The sequence below is a fragment of the Rhinolophus sinicus genome, linkage group LG09 (assembly GCF_036562045.2).
Source record: "Rhinolophus sinicus isolate RSC01 linkage group LG09, ASM3656204v1, whole genome shotgun sequence".
Lineage (NCBI taxonomy): Eukaryota > Metazoa > Chordata > Mammalia > Chiroptera > Rhinolophidae > Rhinolophus > Rhinolophus sinicus.
This window is the reverse complement of record NC_133758.1, coordinates 36,371,116-36,388,580: the sequence shown is the minus strand read 5'-3', so window position 1 is coordinate 36,388,580 and position 17,465 is coordinate 36,371,116. Positions and strand designations below refer to the sequence as shown.

Below are 17,465 nucleotides of genomic sequence, written 5' to 3'. Positions count from 1 at the left end.
GGAGCAAACAAATCCTTGGTGGGCCACTACTTGTGGAATTTGATTCCTTAGTCCTTATCAGCATGCATAGACTCCTCCACCTAGAATCTAGATTTACTCAGCAACCATTACAAATTGAGAGAAAAGCTCTCTAGAAAGAAAGATCTTGGGACAAGTATGTACTCAGCATCCTTCATGGCAACCTCTCAGATCTTTAAAAAATCTACACAAACACAAAAGACAACTGACTGTACCCAAAGATACATTGAACCGCCAGAAAAACTAACAGTTTAAAAACTGGCAGTTTGTGGCATTATAACGCCTCAATTTAACCTTTTTTTAATTAAAAATAAATCTGGTTAAGGCCTCATTGAGAAGTGGGCCACTATTAATCTCAGAGAAGGTATTAAGTACCATATCACTGAAAAGATTACAATCTGTTAACACTCAAACTTTCTGCTTGAAGACTTCAAGTCAAAGAGACATTTAATTCTTTGCCTCTATCCTCCTTCTGATAAAAAGAAGCAATAACTTACTGAATTCCAAATGTCTTTGGCTTTTGGCTGAAACAATTATTACCAAATTACCAGAATTACAGAAAAAGGTATCTGAGGAGGAAAACCCACAAAAGGCATTTCCAGGCTTGACATCATAAACGTGCAAGTGACTGTTAGATGCCGTGAAACAATCAGTCTCTTCTTTTCTTTCTAATGTTCTTTTTTTAAAATCCATTTCAACATAATAACTTCCCAGATATGTCTATAGTGTCAACGAGTCTCTCCTAATTTTGTGACTATTAACAAATATATGCCACAAATCTATGGATGATTTTACAAATTGAGTGGAAGATGCCAGACACAAAAGAGAATATAGTGTGTGCGTGACTTCATGAAGTACAAATATAAACAAAGTGATCTATGCTATTAGAAGTTAGGTAAATAATTAGCATTGGGAGGTGGGTTAAAATTGGAAGCGGGTATTCCTGGGAATGCTGGTAATGCTGTGACTTGTTTGGTTGCCGATTCAATAGTATGCTCAATTTATGAACATTCAGAGGGTATCCACTTATATGTTTACTTTCCTGAATGCATTTGATACTTCTATAAACTGTGTGTGACTGTGTGTGTGTGCGTGTGTGTGTAAAATTTAAATTCTGAATTCCCTGCAACACAGGAAGCAGAACATTAGAACCCAATCTTGGAGATATTGGCACCAGACAGACTATTGGGGATGAACACCAAAGGAGCTGCAAAAGGCTAGTATTTGGGCTGTACAAAGCATATTTTTCATTATTTACTAGACCAGAAAGCCATAATAAATGAATCGCAGACTTTGAACTGCTGCGTTAACCATTAACACAACAACAACAACAAAATTAAAGTGTTCAGAGTCTTCAGTTTATTAAAGATTTTGAGATTAGAATTACCATACGACCCAGCACTCCCTCTTCTGGGTATCTACCTAAAAAAATATGATAACATTTATCTGTAAAGTTATATATACCCCTATGTTCATTGCAGCATTATTCACGGTGGCCAAGACATGGAATCAACTGAAATGTCATTTGATAGATGATTGGAAAAAATTGTTGTACATATACAAATGGAATATCACTCAGCATAACAAAAGATGAAACACTGCCATTTGCGACAACATGGACGGATCTTGAAATTATCATGCTAAATGAAATAACTCAGAAAAAGTCCAGAACCATATGACCTCACTCATACGGGAAATATAAAACTGAAAGCAACAAATGGGTAAGACAAACAAACAAGCAAAAACTCATAGACACAGGCAGCCATTCAGTGGTTGCCAGAGGGTAAAAGGGTTAAGGGGGTCAAATATACGAGGTCTGACACTTAAGTCAGTGAACTTATCCTAGAAAAAGTGCTACATACATTATTGTTGCTGAATATCACTACAGTCACCTTCAAAGTACTCCCCTTGGGAAGCTTGGCACCAATACCAGCACCTAGTCCACCCTTTAAAGCAATTTTGCAACTCTTTTTCAGGAATGGCCATCAGAGCTGTCATCATATTACCATTGATGTCCTGAATGTCATCAAAATGACTTCCTTTCAGTATTTTCTTTATCTTTGGGTAAAGAAAGAGGTCATTGGGGGCCAGATCAGGGGAGTAGGGAGGGTGTTCCAATACAGTTATTTGTTTACTGGCTAAAACCTCCCTCACAGACAGTGCCTTGTGAGCTGATGCATTGTCATGATGCAAGAGCCACGAATTGTTGGCAAAAAGTTCAGGTCGTCTAACTTTTTCACAAGGACTTTTCAACACTTCCAAATAGTAAACTTGGTTAACTGTTTGTCCAGTTGGTACAAATTCATAATGAATAATCCCTCTGATATCATTGCAACAAGTTCACAAACTTAATTGTCAGACCTCATCTGGTGACTGATGGACATTTGACTTTGGGTGGTGAACACCCACATGCAATACACTGATGTTGTATTACAGAATTGCACATTTGAAATCGATACATTTTTATTAACCATTGTCACCCCCAATAAATTTAACAAAAAAGATTTATGTTAAGCAGAAGGAATGAATTATATTCCCTTTAAACTTAATAAAATTAATGATTTTTTTAGTAATTTATTTCAGAGTTCACTTAATAGCTCCTCAATCAACTAACAGACATGTTATTGGAGATTATAGTCCAGCCAAGTGTATCCATCCACGAAAATCAGTCAAATTACAAACAAAATAGTTCTAGGCTTTCTCAACAGCAAACAAATCAGTGTCTACTCAGTCACTCCACAAAATATTCACAGGAACCTGTTTGTAGTAGGTCCTTTTGAAATGCGGATATATATACACACACACACACACACACACACACCTATATATGTATATACATATATGTATATTTTAACAGATGCCAAATAATTTCATTTGTGGCAGAAAAAGTAATTCAAACTATTTAAACATGGGAAAGGTGCCATTAAACAATAAAACATTTTAAAACATAGTGATAGAATCTCCTGAATTTCTTTTCACACAAAAGAATGTGGAAAAAAAACAGTTAAAAAAAAGCATAGCCTGAGAGTTTCTATAAACTCTTAGGAAGTATTTAAGTTCCAGAACTCACATAAAAGAATTACTTTTTGAGCACATTATCAGTGTATTTTTTGTTGATCAAGACAATTTGAAGAACATTATAAAACTAACTCTGAATCGTTTCCCTAAGAATTTTTTCTTTCTGTAAGAGAACATATTTTAAACATGAGTGAAAATCCTAACCAACCATTAGATTTTTCCTTCAGATGCCAAAATAAATCAAAATATTTAAGGTCAAGATTAAATAGAGAATGTAATTCAAAAGTTAACTACTTTTTAAAAAAAGTTTATCAACTCCATAGAGAAGAATTGAAATTCCTTTTTAAGGCAACATTCGTTCCTTGAGTATCATATTAAGAGTCCCAGCCTGTTAGAAGGAGAAAACCATGTGCTTTGCAGTCAGGTTCACTTCTACCATGACAGATAGGGTTTTACTGTGGATTCTCATAATATTCAAAATGCCTGAGTTCCAGTTCCACCATTTCTAAAATTAGAAAATAAAACCACCTATTTCCCAGTGTTATAGCAATAATTAACGGAGATAACATATTAGCTTCCCATTGTGAAGTTAAAAATATTTCATTTTAAGGTTTAGTACTACCAGACATTGTTTTTAAAAAATGATTTGAAGAGGTAGCAGCAACTATCTAAAGTTTCAATGGTTTTCCCTGGCATGTGTGTTCTTCGGAGTTATATGAATGAACTATTGAAAATTATGAAAAATAAATTGTGAAATGTCTTAGAAGTACATATGTGCAAAAAAACTGTAAGGGCAATTTTAGAACCCTTACTGAAAGCAGTACCACAGAAGTTCTATATATAATGCAACAGAAGAAAGCTGAAATGAACTCAAAACTTATTTTAATAATGAGGGAAACTGTCACTTCACATTTCCATTTCCAGTTCTAGTAATTTTTGGAATACTAAAGATTCCAAATTATGCTCCTTTAATTAATTTTTTCCTACTTCCTTAATCCACTAAAATATTAATATATTTGAATTGGGGGATGGGGGAATCTGGGTATAAATGTTTTAAATTATAATGAAGTAAATTTTTTAAAAAATTAACAAAGAAGCCAATATTGAAACAAAATATATAGCTGTATACAAGTCTACACTATGGTCAAGTAAAATTGTTTAACATAAAAACCAGTATTAAAATTATAATATACAGAACTACATAAGTACTATTACTCCAGTATTTATTTTTATTATAGTCAGGTATATTTTGTAGAAGAAAATCTATGAACAGATCATGGATCAAGCACCTAAGTTACTCTATAATGAACCTCATATTGCATTTATAATGGCACCTCCTTTTAAATAGCTCAAGCTGTTTTAAAGGCATTATACAACTAATTTTCCCAATGCTTCTTTGAAAAACCCAAGTTAAATAGTTTACTTCATCTAGGCAGTAGACCAGAACATCCTATACTAGATGTTTTTCTGTATCTCAAGTTCTAGACACTAGTAAGGTCCACTTTGGACTACACTTTCACTATCAGAAGAGATGAAAAATTAAACATTCAATCAGTCAAGAGAATGCAAGATATATCACAATGGTTTAACCAACTAGTATAATTTCGGCACAGATAACTCAGTATAGTGTGGTCATTCCATGCTACAACATGGAAACTTACCTATTATTTAACTATCCATTAATTTAGCCAATCTTCCTTGGACCTACTTATAGCTCAGTTTGCTGCTATAGATTGTTCTCAACTCGACTTAAGGATGGTCTAGTGTTAATTTAGGTCATCTTCATCTTCCTTCTATTCTCTTGATAGTCTATTCTTCAGTTACAGCTTCTATCTGTGGTCTTTGTCCAATTTCTCTTCATTCAGAAGCCCTGAAACCCCACTGATTATTTTGGCTGTCCTTCTCTATAGCTCTTCTAGGTGCAAGACTGACAAAAACACTGGATGGTTTAGCAATCATTTTCTTGACCACAAACTAGAACTAAAATGTTTTATTCCACACAGTAGAGGTTCTCAAATCACGCTGCACATTACACCTCAATTTGTCAAATCAGTTCTTATTGATGGGATTTTCAGAAATCAACTAATCCAATCTTTTCGAATCATAAAAAATGCTTCCATACATATCCTCATATATGTATACACAACGTGTTCCTCATGAATACAGACATAGCTGCAGAAAAATAGCCAGAGGAGTACCTGCTCGGTAAAAGGGCTGTAACTTTCATGCTCATCCACATCACTCACTTTGATCATTCTCATGGAGGCTATCTTCTCTCAAAGAAATATAAAAGAATAAAAATAATAATTTGTATTCTTAATTATATTACACTTCCCTTTCTTTAAGCCTAAGTGGCCCTCCTCCACCCCTCAAAAATTTACTTTTAGTGGTAAAAGCAGCACAGCCAATGAAAAAAATTATGTTTAAAAGTCAACATATAAAATACAGAGGACTTCTAGCCTATCATATATGATAAACCACTGTTAATAACCATAAAATCACAGCATACTATTGCATCTGAAAATCCTTGCATTTCAGGTTAAAAATTAGTCATTCAGTCACAAGAGTCACAGAACTGAAAAGTCCCTTAGAGATCAACTAATCCAACCAGGTCCAATATTTTACTACTGACAAAAAGAGGTCAGAGAGTTTAAGAGAACAAAGCACATCTGGACCAGATTAGAACCCCCAACTTCCTGCCCTTGACACTAGCTATTGCCCTTGACCCTATGTAAGGGCAGCTCATTTGCACAGAACAAAATTACAGTACTCTTGATGCCCTAACCACCATAGACTACTCTGCTTATTATTGTATTTGGTGAAGTCATACACACTCCATTCCCTTTTGTGTCTGGCATCTTACATTCAATTTGCAAAACTGTCCATATATTTATGTCATATATGTCTTAACAGTCAAAAAATTAGGACAGACTCACTGACACTATAGAAATATCTGGGAAGTTAAGTATGTTGAAAACTGATTTGCTATTAGAAGTCAAGTAAATAATTAGCATTGGGAGATGGGTTAAAATTGGAAGCGGGTATTCCTGGGAGTGCTGGTAGTGTTTCTGATTTGTTTGGTTGCCGATTCAATAGTATGTTCAATTTACGAACATTCAGCAGGCTACCCACTTATATGTGCACTTTACTGAATGCATTTGATACTTCTATAAACTGTGTGAGTGTGTGTGTGTGTGTGTGTGTGTGTGTAAAATTTAAAATTTGAATTCCCTGCAACATAGGAAGCATAACATTAGAACCCAGTCTTGGAGATACTGGCACCAGGCAGACTCTATTGGGGATGAGTACTAAAGGAGCTGCAAAAGGCTAATATTTGGGCTGTACAAAGCATCTTTTTCATTATTTACTGGACCAGAAAGCCATAATAAATGAACTTCAGACTTTGAACTTCTGTGTTAACCACCTTGCATGACACACACACAGTTATCAATTATCAATTGACACTTCATGCCAAACTGAGATACATGTTGCAGAAGACACATATGTCACACATGTTGATAGCAGTCCTCAACATGTATGATGTGTGAATATATATGCAACCCATTTATATGGGTTGCGTGCAGTAAGTATAGTTGGAAGCTCAGACAAGGAAGTGCACTGAGTACTGAAGAGAGTAACAAGAAATAAAACTGAGCAGTACTTATGTGTAACCTAAATTTTCCTTTTAAAAATTGTAGTACAACATAAACTGTAATCTTTATTTCCAAATCTTTCCAAATTCCCATTTAGTTCCTGAATGCACCTCCTTCTGCATACTTTAAACCCAGCACTTTATATATGTAGAAGATATAGCTCTTACTAAAACATTTATCTGCCAGGCATGAATAGGGTTGTTTAATTAAAATTTATCTACATTTATTTAAATTCACAAAGACTAGCATCTGCTCAAATTAACTGATAGAATTTGCTGGAAAATAAGGACAAAAATAAGTTTTAGTATGAAAAATCAGATATGTGAAGCATAATGATTTGTTGGTAAATTATGTTTCACTTATAGTTCTTAACCCAACTTGGAAATACTTAGGTTCTAAAAGGTGTACTAATGGCAGATGTAAAATACTTGAATAATTACTCATTTGAGTAATGACAAAACCCAAATTTCAAATCTATCACGTTTTTTAAATGGTTGATAAAATTCACCACAAGTCTGCAATGCTTAAACTTGATTACTTTTTGTATTTGAGCCAAAAGAAAAAATTTGAATAATGTTAACTTGGGCAAAACAAGAGTGCATACACTAACACCACATTTCTTAAATAATAGCTCTGATTTTTCTTTAAAATATCACACTCTAACAAGACTACCCCTTGGAAAACAGAATTAGGATTTGAGTTACTTAGGATTTTTTTTAAGGCATTTTAAAGCAAGATTAACTGTTGCTTTAAATCTTGACATTTCCCGATTAATAATCCTAAAGCTTAATGAGGCACAACTGATTTAAGCAGTGAAGATTTTTAATGAAAAAGGAAATTAAGGACAGTTTGGTGCAATACACTGCCACCAAAATAATCTGTTCCAAAATGACTTTAGTCTCTACATGTAAAAATACAAACTATCTAAAAAAGAATTCCCTCTTAAAAAATTTCAGTCCAAAGTTTTAGAAGAAGGTCAAAGCAGACTTTAGTAAACAAATAAAAGTCAAAAAGTGCACTCTGTAAGTAAATTGTGAACTTGCAATTGTGGCCTAAATATATACATCATCTTTTAAAAATGTGCCTATAAAATATTTTAAGATACACAAATTATTATTTTTCAAATCATACCTAGTATGTTTGCAATGCACCATCTATTACTAATGACCACAGGCCACAAGATAAGAAAAGGGCAAAGATAAGGTATAACTATGTCCAAAAAATAGAATAAACTGTGAACACCATGTTAATTCTCCTTTCTTTCACAAGAACTTGTAACAAAGACACATGGAAATCAAATAAACACCAAGACATACATATCTTATACTTAAAATGATTAGCACATCCTAGATTTTCCACATCCTAAAACAAAGCTTCTTTTTATGTTTCATGTGTTGCATGTTAATCTCCTCAAAGTTTATACCTAAACAGATGAAAATCACTTATGGCTCATGCATCTTTTTTCCTATGTCCTCATTCAGGGTTGAATGCAGGATAGATGTGCTAAGATAAGACTATGAACCCAGAATATCTATGAACATTAAGGTGATGTCCTTGATGTGTCGTAACACATACGAGTGTATTTAAATTAGAACAATAGAATTATGCAATCAAAATATGAACTAGGAAAACAAAACAGGTTTCTAATCTACTAATTACTGAGTAGGTAGTAAAAGTAATATTGATTTTGTTTCCCTGATGATAAATCTATTCATAGATTTGAAAGTCACTGTATAATTTAAAAGAAAAGCCTATCACAACTTTGTCATATCCCATGATCAGTGAAATTTAATGCTCGAATTCTACCTTTTTTTAATGAAAAGGACAAAGCTAATACCCTAAATTAAAACGAGGAATGGAGAAAATCTTAAAGCTAAATACCATAATATGCAAAACTGACCAGAATATGTAAATCTAGGTAAAATAATAAGAAAACTAATAATCTCTCAAAGTGGAAAAAAAGGTGTTCAAAGTAAAACAAGGTACACTTCAGTTAACAATTAAAGGCATAAAGTCCTTCTGAATGTTCAATTATTCTTATTTAAAATGGTCTGAAAAAATGAGGTTGCTCTGTATCTACACTAATAACCTATTCATTCTCTTTTCAGAAACTCTTGGCTCCTTAGTCTGTCCTGAAAAAAACTAGACTTTTAATAGCAGATGACTGCAGAGGGGCCATTTTCACCTTGCAGATAGATCTTTGTTGTTCTGGTGTGTAAAGCAGACCATTAGCACAGTCATTTCTAATCTCAATTGTACAATCCACATGGTGCACTAACCCTAAAACTCATGTTGCATAAACTGCTGTGCTTCCACTCCTAATGACCTTGCAAATCATTCAATGTTATTGCTTGACTTGTAGCCATGAATTAGAAGACTGCGAAACAACGTGATGATAAAGTTATAATTTCCCCTTTCCTGAAGGTTCATGAAAGTCAACGCCAACACTGTTTAGAAGAAACTGAGAAAAGAACTTACAATGGAAAAGATAAGCGTAATATTTGACATTTATAAATAGTATTTTAAAAAATACTTAAGGAAAAAAGTAAATGACCTACAAAATCCACACCTGACTTCAAGGTAGGTGACTAAAAAAGGAAATGAGATTACTCCATTGGTAGCACATTTAGTCCCATGGTAATAATGATCATCAAATAAATGTGTCCTTCTGCCCTAACTTCATTGTATTCAATTAAAGCTTACTTTCAGATAAAAAAATTAGTGAACATACCATCACATTCTGAAAATTTATTATGTCCAAAAAAATGTTTTTAGAAGGTATTTTTAATTTATGACGTTCTTTTTTAAAAGAAACTATCTGATGTCCCCAGTACTTATGAGTTTATTTTGTATTCCCCTTAACTTCAAACACTTGAATTAGCACTTTTTTTCCTCTTCCCTTTCAGCCTAACCTCTTTAATAAACCCCATTTTAAAAAGAAAAAAAAAAAACAAAAAACACAATAAATGAAGTGACAGGAGGTGAAAGAATGAGGAGTGTGTGCTCCAAGAATAAAGAGTGGTTTTATAACAGGAGGTACTTTTGTTAGCAAGTGACTGGCAGGTCTCCTCCCCCAAGTTAAAAGAAATTCCATCCACTCCCGAAAACGGCAGAGACCAAAAATGTCTAGTCTAATAGTTCTGAAAGCCCAGAGTCAGGAGAGAGGCAGGAGGGCAGACTGGCCAGTGGGGGAAGGGGAGAAAGACCAGCAGGAGACGAAAGAACAAAAGCAGAAACCCAAGAAATGGAAAAGAAACAACGGGACCCGGGCGGCCAAAGAGCCAGGGGCGAGGAGAGAGCAGGAAAGTGGGAGAGAGCGCGACCTGGGCAAGAGAGCGCAGAGCGGACGGGGCCCGGCTGACGCTCCATGGCGCACCATGGACAGGGCTCGGCGCCGCCAAGCCCACACCCCTCTAGGGGGCGGTGGGAGAAAGCGCTAAGAGACCGTGGGCGCCGGCCCTGTCCCGCCCCTAGTGTCGGTAACCCCCTTCCCTCAAGCCGCAGCGCGCCAGGCCCTGAGCGGTGAAGACCACGGAGGAGGGTGATCCTTACCATCTGTCCCTGCCCTGCCCCGGCCGCCCCCGGCGCAGCCGCACTTCGGAGCTGCGACCGCACTTTTACGAGCTGCCACCGGCTGGCCACCACCCCCAGCCGCCGGTGGTGCTCAAGAGGCCCCTCCGGAGGATTTCCCGGGAGACCCTAGACTGCTATGAGGGCAGACACGCCCCTCTCCGGTTGTTGTTTTGGGACCCCACGGCCTGCGGGGGCAGATTGAGGACCCCCACCAGGCCCCTACCAGGGGACCGCGGCCGAAGCGCTCGGCGTTTCTTCCCGGGACCTAGCTGGCGGCCCGGGCGGGGCCTCGGGGCATCCTCCGAAGGGGCGCCGCGGGAAAGTTGGGTGGTCGGCCGGGCTGGGAAACGGCGGCGCGGAGTGGCTAGGGAGCCTGCGACCTGCCTGGAGCAGGTGCTTCCTGCGGCGGGGAGCCTCCTAGTACGGATTCCATGAGAGACTAGGTGGCATTCTCCCGAAGGTGCGAAAAGTGCGGAGGCTCCGGGTGAAAGCACCCCCGGGGCAAACGCAGGGCAGAGGCAGCCGGACCGAGGAAGAAGAAAAATAGCCGAGTAATGGAACTTCTCCCCCTCGGGGTGGGATAAAGGGGTGTACCGGCAGGAGCTAGGTGCGGAGGCGCAGACCCGCAAGGACTCCAGGAGGCAAGGGGGCGAGGTTTTCTTTCCAGATGGGACCGACACAGCAAACGTGAGGGCAAGAGAACAAGAACAGGAGGCAACTCTGGGCTGGGGTAAGGACAATAGGACAGTGGAGCCCTCTGGCACCGGGAGGCGCGCGGGTGCCAGGGCGGGGTGGGGTGGAGGCAAGTCCCGTAACTAAGACACCAGAGTGAGAAATGCTACTGCAAACTCGCGACCCATCCCCGCAGAAATAAACAACAACAAAAAAACTGGAGCAAAGTGCAATGCGAGGGGCGAAAAGCGTAGAAAACAGGGAAACCCTCCGGTATGCTATCCTACCTCACCGTACTGCTGCCTAGAGATACCTCCCGCGAGCTCTCTCGACCACGAAGGAGGAGCAGAGGGGGCCTGCGAACGGCTTCTTCGCGACTCGCCAAGAGAGGCGTGGGAGATCAGCCGGCCCCGGCAGCCCTGCCCCGGCGACCGGCTGGAGCCTAGTGTCTGCGCAGCTCCCGGCCGCGCGGTGCGGCACCTCCCTTCCCGGGTGCGCAGCCCGGCCCCGCAGCGGCGCGGGGAACAAAGGGACCCGGCGCCGCCCGCCCCACCTCACCCGCGGCCCGGCCCGCGGGGACCGCCGCGTACCTGAAGCAGGGCCGCCAGCAGCGGCAGCAGGGTCCGCGGCGCTCCCACTATCCGGCACATGGAGGCGGAGAGGGGCCGAGCGAGGAGCCGGAGGCGGCAGCAACAGCAGCAGCACCAACAGCGGCGCGGAGAGAGGGCTCCAGGCAGTTTCCACCCCCTTCCCTACCCCTCCCCACCCCACCCCCTTCTCCGCTGCTCTCCTCTCCCCGCCAATGGAGAGAGAGCTGATGAAAAATAGCGGGCCGCGGAGTCCGCGGGACTCGCACCAGGAGTAATAAAACAGACCCAGAGATCAAGGGGCTGGGGAGGGGGCGGGGGGAAGACGAGCGTGCGTGTGTGTGTGTGTGTGTGTGTGTGGGCGGCCGCGGTGGCAGCGCAGGCGGTTCTGCTCTGGCCCAAAGCGCAGCGGAAGCTGGGAGGGATGCAGGCGGCTGCGGCGGGGACCTTGGCCGGTGTAGGATGCGGAGGTGGAAGTGGAGCGGATGGCGCTCCACAGGAGCTCCGCAACGCGAGGTTTCGGGCTCGTGGTTTTGCTTCCTCCGGGTCCCCTCTCCAAGGCCGCTCGCCACGACTAAGACGCTGGGAAGAGCGCCGCGGGGAGGGCGCTCCGTGTCTTGCGCGCTGAGCCCACAAAGGGCAGCAGTCCCGCCGCCCGAAGCTTCCGCTGCGTGGGGGCTAAGGGCCGCTTCTCGGCTCCCCTTTCCCGTCCCCGGGCGAGTTGGAGATTGTTCTCCGGTCTCGGCCGCGTGGGGGTGAAGCTAGAGGCCCGCGTGGCCGCTACCGCTGCGGCTCCGTCCCGCGAAGCAGCTGCCACGGCCGAACCTGCAGCCTGAGCGCCAGCACCCGCCTGCCGGTCCTCGCCCCGCGCCGCTCACTGCGCGCGCCGCCTCACCCCCCACCCCCCCGCCGCAGCTGCCCGCGAACCCCGCTCGGCCTCCAGGAGCGCGACCGGGGCGAGCCAAAGCCACCGCCGCCACCGCTCTCCCCGCGCTTGTCGCACGCGCTGCTCTGCTCCGCGGCCCGCTCCCCTCTCCAATCCCCTCCCGCCGCTGCCGCCGCCCGTCCTCGCCTCCGCCTCCCTCCTCCGCTGTGCCTCCCGCCTGCTTGGTGGCCAATCGGAGGCCACTAAAACTGCGGTGGTAACCGGCCGGATTCACAGCAGCCGCCCGCCCCCGCCCCGCCGAAGCGCCCCGTTTTTGCTGCAGCCCACGGGGGGTCGCCGGAGGGAAGCCTGGGGTTCGCGGAGCACCGCCGCGGCAGGTGGAGAGGCTGTGGGAAATAAAATAACTTGCGCAGGAACTTGATTGGTGGCAGGTTCCTGTTTGGACAGCGATGGGGAATCAGATTAGTAATCGGAAGTAATGCCTCCTTGGTAGCCTAACGCACACTTGTCTTTATGTTTTGTCTTCTTTCGAGGTAGATTATTTTTCTGGGCCGGGCTGGATAGAACAAACTAGTGACGCAGGCAAAGCCTATCCTGGCCTTGGTTGTCTGAGGCGCTTGCCACTAGCCACCTGCGGGCCCGTAGGGCGGAAGCCGCGGTCTCTCTCGGGTGCTCTTTCCTCTCCCACCTTTGTGGATGTACCGGAACAGCCTAAGTTTGTGTTTTTGTTTTCTTTTGTTCCCTCTGGGAGTTTGAGAGTGCGTGTTATTTTATTTGAAAAATCCTGTTTTATATTTCTACTCCTTAGTGGTACAGTTCATATTTTTCAGCAGTTTCAGGGACTTTGACCTCCACCTTACACCACCCCCAACAACGAAAAAAGAAAAGGAAACGTCAGAGGGAAGCAACCTAAAAGCCAGAAGGCAGCGTGAAAATAGGATTATCTAAAAGATAAAAATGACTGATGCAGAGTTCACACCAAGTAAAGGATTTTTATTTCCTCCTTTTAAGGCGACATGAACTTGGAGTGAAAAGAGTGAGAGACTTTACAAGTTTGGGTCACAAGCATTTGTGGAATGGAGAAAGGGGTGAGGAGCAATTGATTTTGGCAAGGTAATAAATTTTTTCCAGAAACTTATTTTCAAGTTTCACAGGTAAAGAATACCCTTTGTATCTAATCATTTCAACACTGGAGGTCGTTGAACTTCGTTGCAGTTAATGAACATAATAACTCTTCTTCTTTGGGTACTGAAGTGTTAACATTATTTGAATTTGAGTTTCAGGATACTGGTCATTTAAGAGCTTGATGAATCTCTAAGTATCAAGTACTAATTTCTTTGACATAAGTGATGCAGCTTTAAATAATGTACTATTTCTGGTTAAGCTTTTAAAGTTAAAATATTCATAGGGAAGCTTATTCAATTTTAATTAAAACATAATATTGTAGGACATTTTTTTTAATGAAACTCAGTTTTCCTGGCTTTTTTCTCGAAAGAATAAGGAAGGTCATGTTAATTAAATACAAAGACCAAAAGCTTGGCTTGTTCTTCCTCTTCCTTCTTTGCTAGATATTGTTGTCACACTATTGCTAATTGGCATAAAAGTTCTTCTTTCAATAGGATATTTGTAAGTTCCATTTTCAAGGAGTCATACATAATAGTAAAACATCAGTAGGATGTTTTAGGATATAATTTGGATATAATTCACGAGGATATAATTTGTTGTACTCCAAGTGGGATTTATAGATCCCATCTCCATGTCTTAAGAATTAAGCTATGATCCTGGACCTGAGGCCATCCTGGTAGTAGCCATTGATGTTTATTACAATTCTCATTAATTTAAAGGTAGAACAGACTCCGGCATGAATAACTGTTACTTGAAGCTTCAGACACCATGCCCCTAATAATTTAAACTCTTATTATAACTTCAAAATCTGCTTTGGAATGCCTGTCAATCAACTAATTCTCTGATTGCAATCGTTTTTGATCATACAGGTAAGCATTTGCTTTTTTTTTTTTTTTTTTTTTTTTTGGTCGAACTTTCATGCCTCTCACTCTTCAGTGGTTGGGAATAGCTTTGGAGTCTTGCCTGGGCTTAACCTGATGACATGGTAGCCCAATTTTGCTCATTAGCCTTTTATCAGTGGAAGGAATAGCCTAGTCTAAACTCATGTTATTGGAAACATTGTGCGTTCATCTGATGTTAATAAAAGTAGATTTAGTGTTGACTTTGGCACCCAACACAGCTTTACCTCCCTTGCACCACATTTAAGATAGTCTTAACAGGGCCACTCATTTCTCTGGGCAAATGGTGAGCAAACTCAGATTTCAGCCTCTGTTCAAAGCATTACCACAATGAAGACTAATTTTCCATCAGCCTGAAGAGCTCCAGGGCTGCAGGGGTCTTGGCAGTGACCCAGAGAAACAACAGGTGATAGAGGAAGAGGGAGGAAGGCAAGAAAAATAATAACAAAAGGCTGGGCTCATACACCAAAAATCAGTCTAATCCCTTAATTCCTGACCTATGGGCTGCTGCTGATTTACTGCAAGACTTGGTCTGCAAATAAACAGTATGTGCACCAAGCATTGTAGACAGACTGAATACATGATGTCTCCTGCACACATAGCCGGTTTTCATACTCGTATGTATGTAATGCCATGATGATTCATTTTTACACATTCATTTCAAAGTAAAATTATAACCTTTGTTCTGGTATGTTTTCTCAAACAGGAGATATTAAATGTACAAATACATCATTTGAATGTTTGTATAAAAGTGTCCTCACTTTGGAAACAAATGCTAAATAGTAGTAGTCTATCTGCAGCAGCACCCCATACACACGCGCTCACACACGCAGCTCCAAGGCAGGAACCACACTTTTTTACTTCTGACACCCAGCTAAGTGTCCTTCCTAAATGTTACACAAACACCTTCTTCCACTCTTTCTCCTCTCCCAATCTCCAGGGCAAGCTAGGATTGTCTCTTCTCCCAAAGGAAGTGTCCCTTACATTGCAAGTTTCTCTCCAATTAGCTTCAGTGCACTAAAACTGATGGCCCTTGGGTAGTGCCAGAGTTACGAGGCTCTGTGTGACCCCCTCATTTTACAAGAACACTTTGGCTTAAAGAGCTGCCCAAAGCTACCAGCTAGGACACAGGCTGTCGACCTAGGTTCTTACCTAGTCTCTTTATGAGATTCTAGGGTATCCCTTTTAACTTTAGAATAGTCAACTACAGTCAACCCTTGAACAACATGAGTTTGAACTGCACTGGTCCACTTATACGTAGATTATTTTTCAATAAATACAGTTGGTCCTTCGTGTCCATGGTTTGAAGTCCGTGAATTCAACCATCTGCAGATAGAAACCCAGTATTTTCGCATTCCAACTTGCACTTTCTCAGTAGTGGATTCCCTACCAGAAGGAAACTACTGTTTTGGATCCATGGTTTATTGCATCTGTGGTTAAGACAGGCCAGTGGTAGACTGGAAAGTTATATGTGGAATTTCAACTATGTAGGGGTCGGTGCCTCAGACCCCCGAGTTGTTCAAGGGCCAACTGTATATGGAAGGAGGAGGTTTAAGAGAAAGAAAAAGAAAATTTAATGACACTGAGGATTTGTCTACTATTTCTCTCAGGTATTTTGGTCTTCAAAGTACAGTAGTCCTCCCTTTATCTGCTAGGGATATGTTCCAAGACGCCCAGTGGATGCCCGAAACCTCAGACAGTACCGAACCCTATATATACTGTTTTTCCCTATGCATACATACCTGCGATAAAGTTCAGTTTATAAATTAGGCACAGTAGGCAATTAACAAAAATAAGAATAAAATAGGACCATTATACCAATATACTGTAATAAAAGTTACGTGAATCTTCCCTTTCTCATAACCAATCTGAAAACCCATCTGACTAGTGGATGGGGAGCATACGCATATACGAGTACAACGTGGATACACTCGACAAAGGGATGAATCACATCACAGGCAAGACAGAGTGGGACAGCTTAAGATTTTGGCACACTAAGAACATGTCACAATTTAAACCTTCTAAATTACTTATTTCTGGAATTTACAATTTAATATTTTCGGACCGTGGTTAACCACGAGTAACTGAAACAGAAATCGAAGCTACAGATAAGCAGGGACTACTGTACGTATGAGACTGGAGACATAACTCTGCTTTTCTTTCTGCTGGTCTCAGTTCTCATGTGCCTTTCTCAGTGTGATCATCTCTTCATATTTCGTGTGATTCTGGCATTTCAAGATCCAGATCTTTTTGTACAACTTGGCTTTTTAAGCACAAGCCAGCCATTCATCTGGAACTCAACCAGAGAAGTCCTGATATGTTGCAATATTAGAGGAAAAACCTGACTTTTTTTAAAAAAACCTACTCTTATTTGGAGATATTATATTTACCTTTGTTCTCTCTCTCTCTCTCTCTCTCTCTCTCTCTCTCTCTCTCTCTGTCTGTCTGTCTCTCTCCTTCTCTCTCTCTCTCTCTCTTTTGTATTTGAAAGTCAAAAAATGTTTTTATGAAAAATATAACCAAGTAAGTAACTGGAAGTACATGTGATCAAGTATGAATCAAGGGTGAGTTTCTGAATATTTCTAAGACTCTTTTTCCTTATGTTCGAAATGTGGAAAATATACTAGTATTTCGTAAGAAAGCCTGATGTGAACACAGTGGAGTACAGTAGAGGCTTAGCACTTTATTTACTTATTTATTTATTAAATATGCTTATTTTTATTGAAGATTTGGAGCAGAGTTACTCAGGAATCTCATTGAGTGCTTCTCTCATTCCCTCCAGTTCTATCTACGATTAAAACAAACAAAAAAAACAAGACTCTTAATCAGAGTTTCATTTAGGAGGCTCAAATGTTACAGAACAGCACAAAATCACTAATGTAGACAGTAATAACTGAGTAATCTACAGACTGACAAAAGTAATAAAAATTTGGTGGCTTTATAAGATGTATGAAAACAAATCTGAGGATATGAAAGTATTCATAGGACACAGTATAGTCAATGTATTGATTTAATATAGGAAAACTAATTCATT

At 40.9% G+C, this 17,465-nt stretch overlaps 1 protein-coding gene across 1 annotated transcript in view; it reads right to left on the bottom strand.

Annotated features, from left to right (window-relative positions):
• CDH2 (cadherin 2) overlaps positions 1 to 12,562 on the bottom strand; it is a 207,117-nt gene extending 194,555 nt beyond the window's left edge. The window contains exon 1 of the mRNA XM_074340200.1: positions 11,525 to 12,562. Coding sequence (XP_074196301.1) covers positions 11,525 to 11,584 — 60 coding nt within the window. The 5' untranslated portion in view covers positions 11,585 to 12,562. The remainder of the gene's footprint in view (positions 1 to 11,524) is intronic.
• Between the last annotated feature and the right edge of the window lie 4,903 nt (positions 12,563 to 17,465).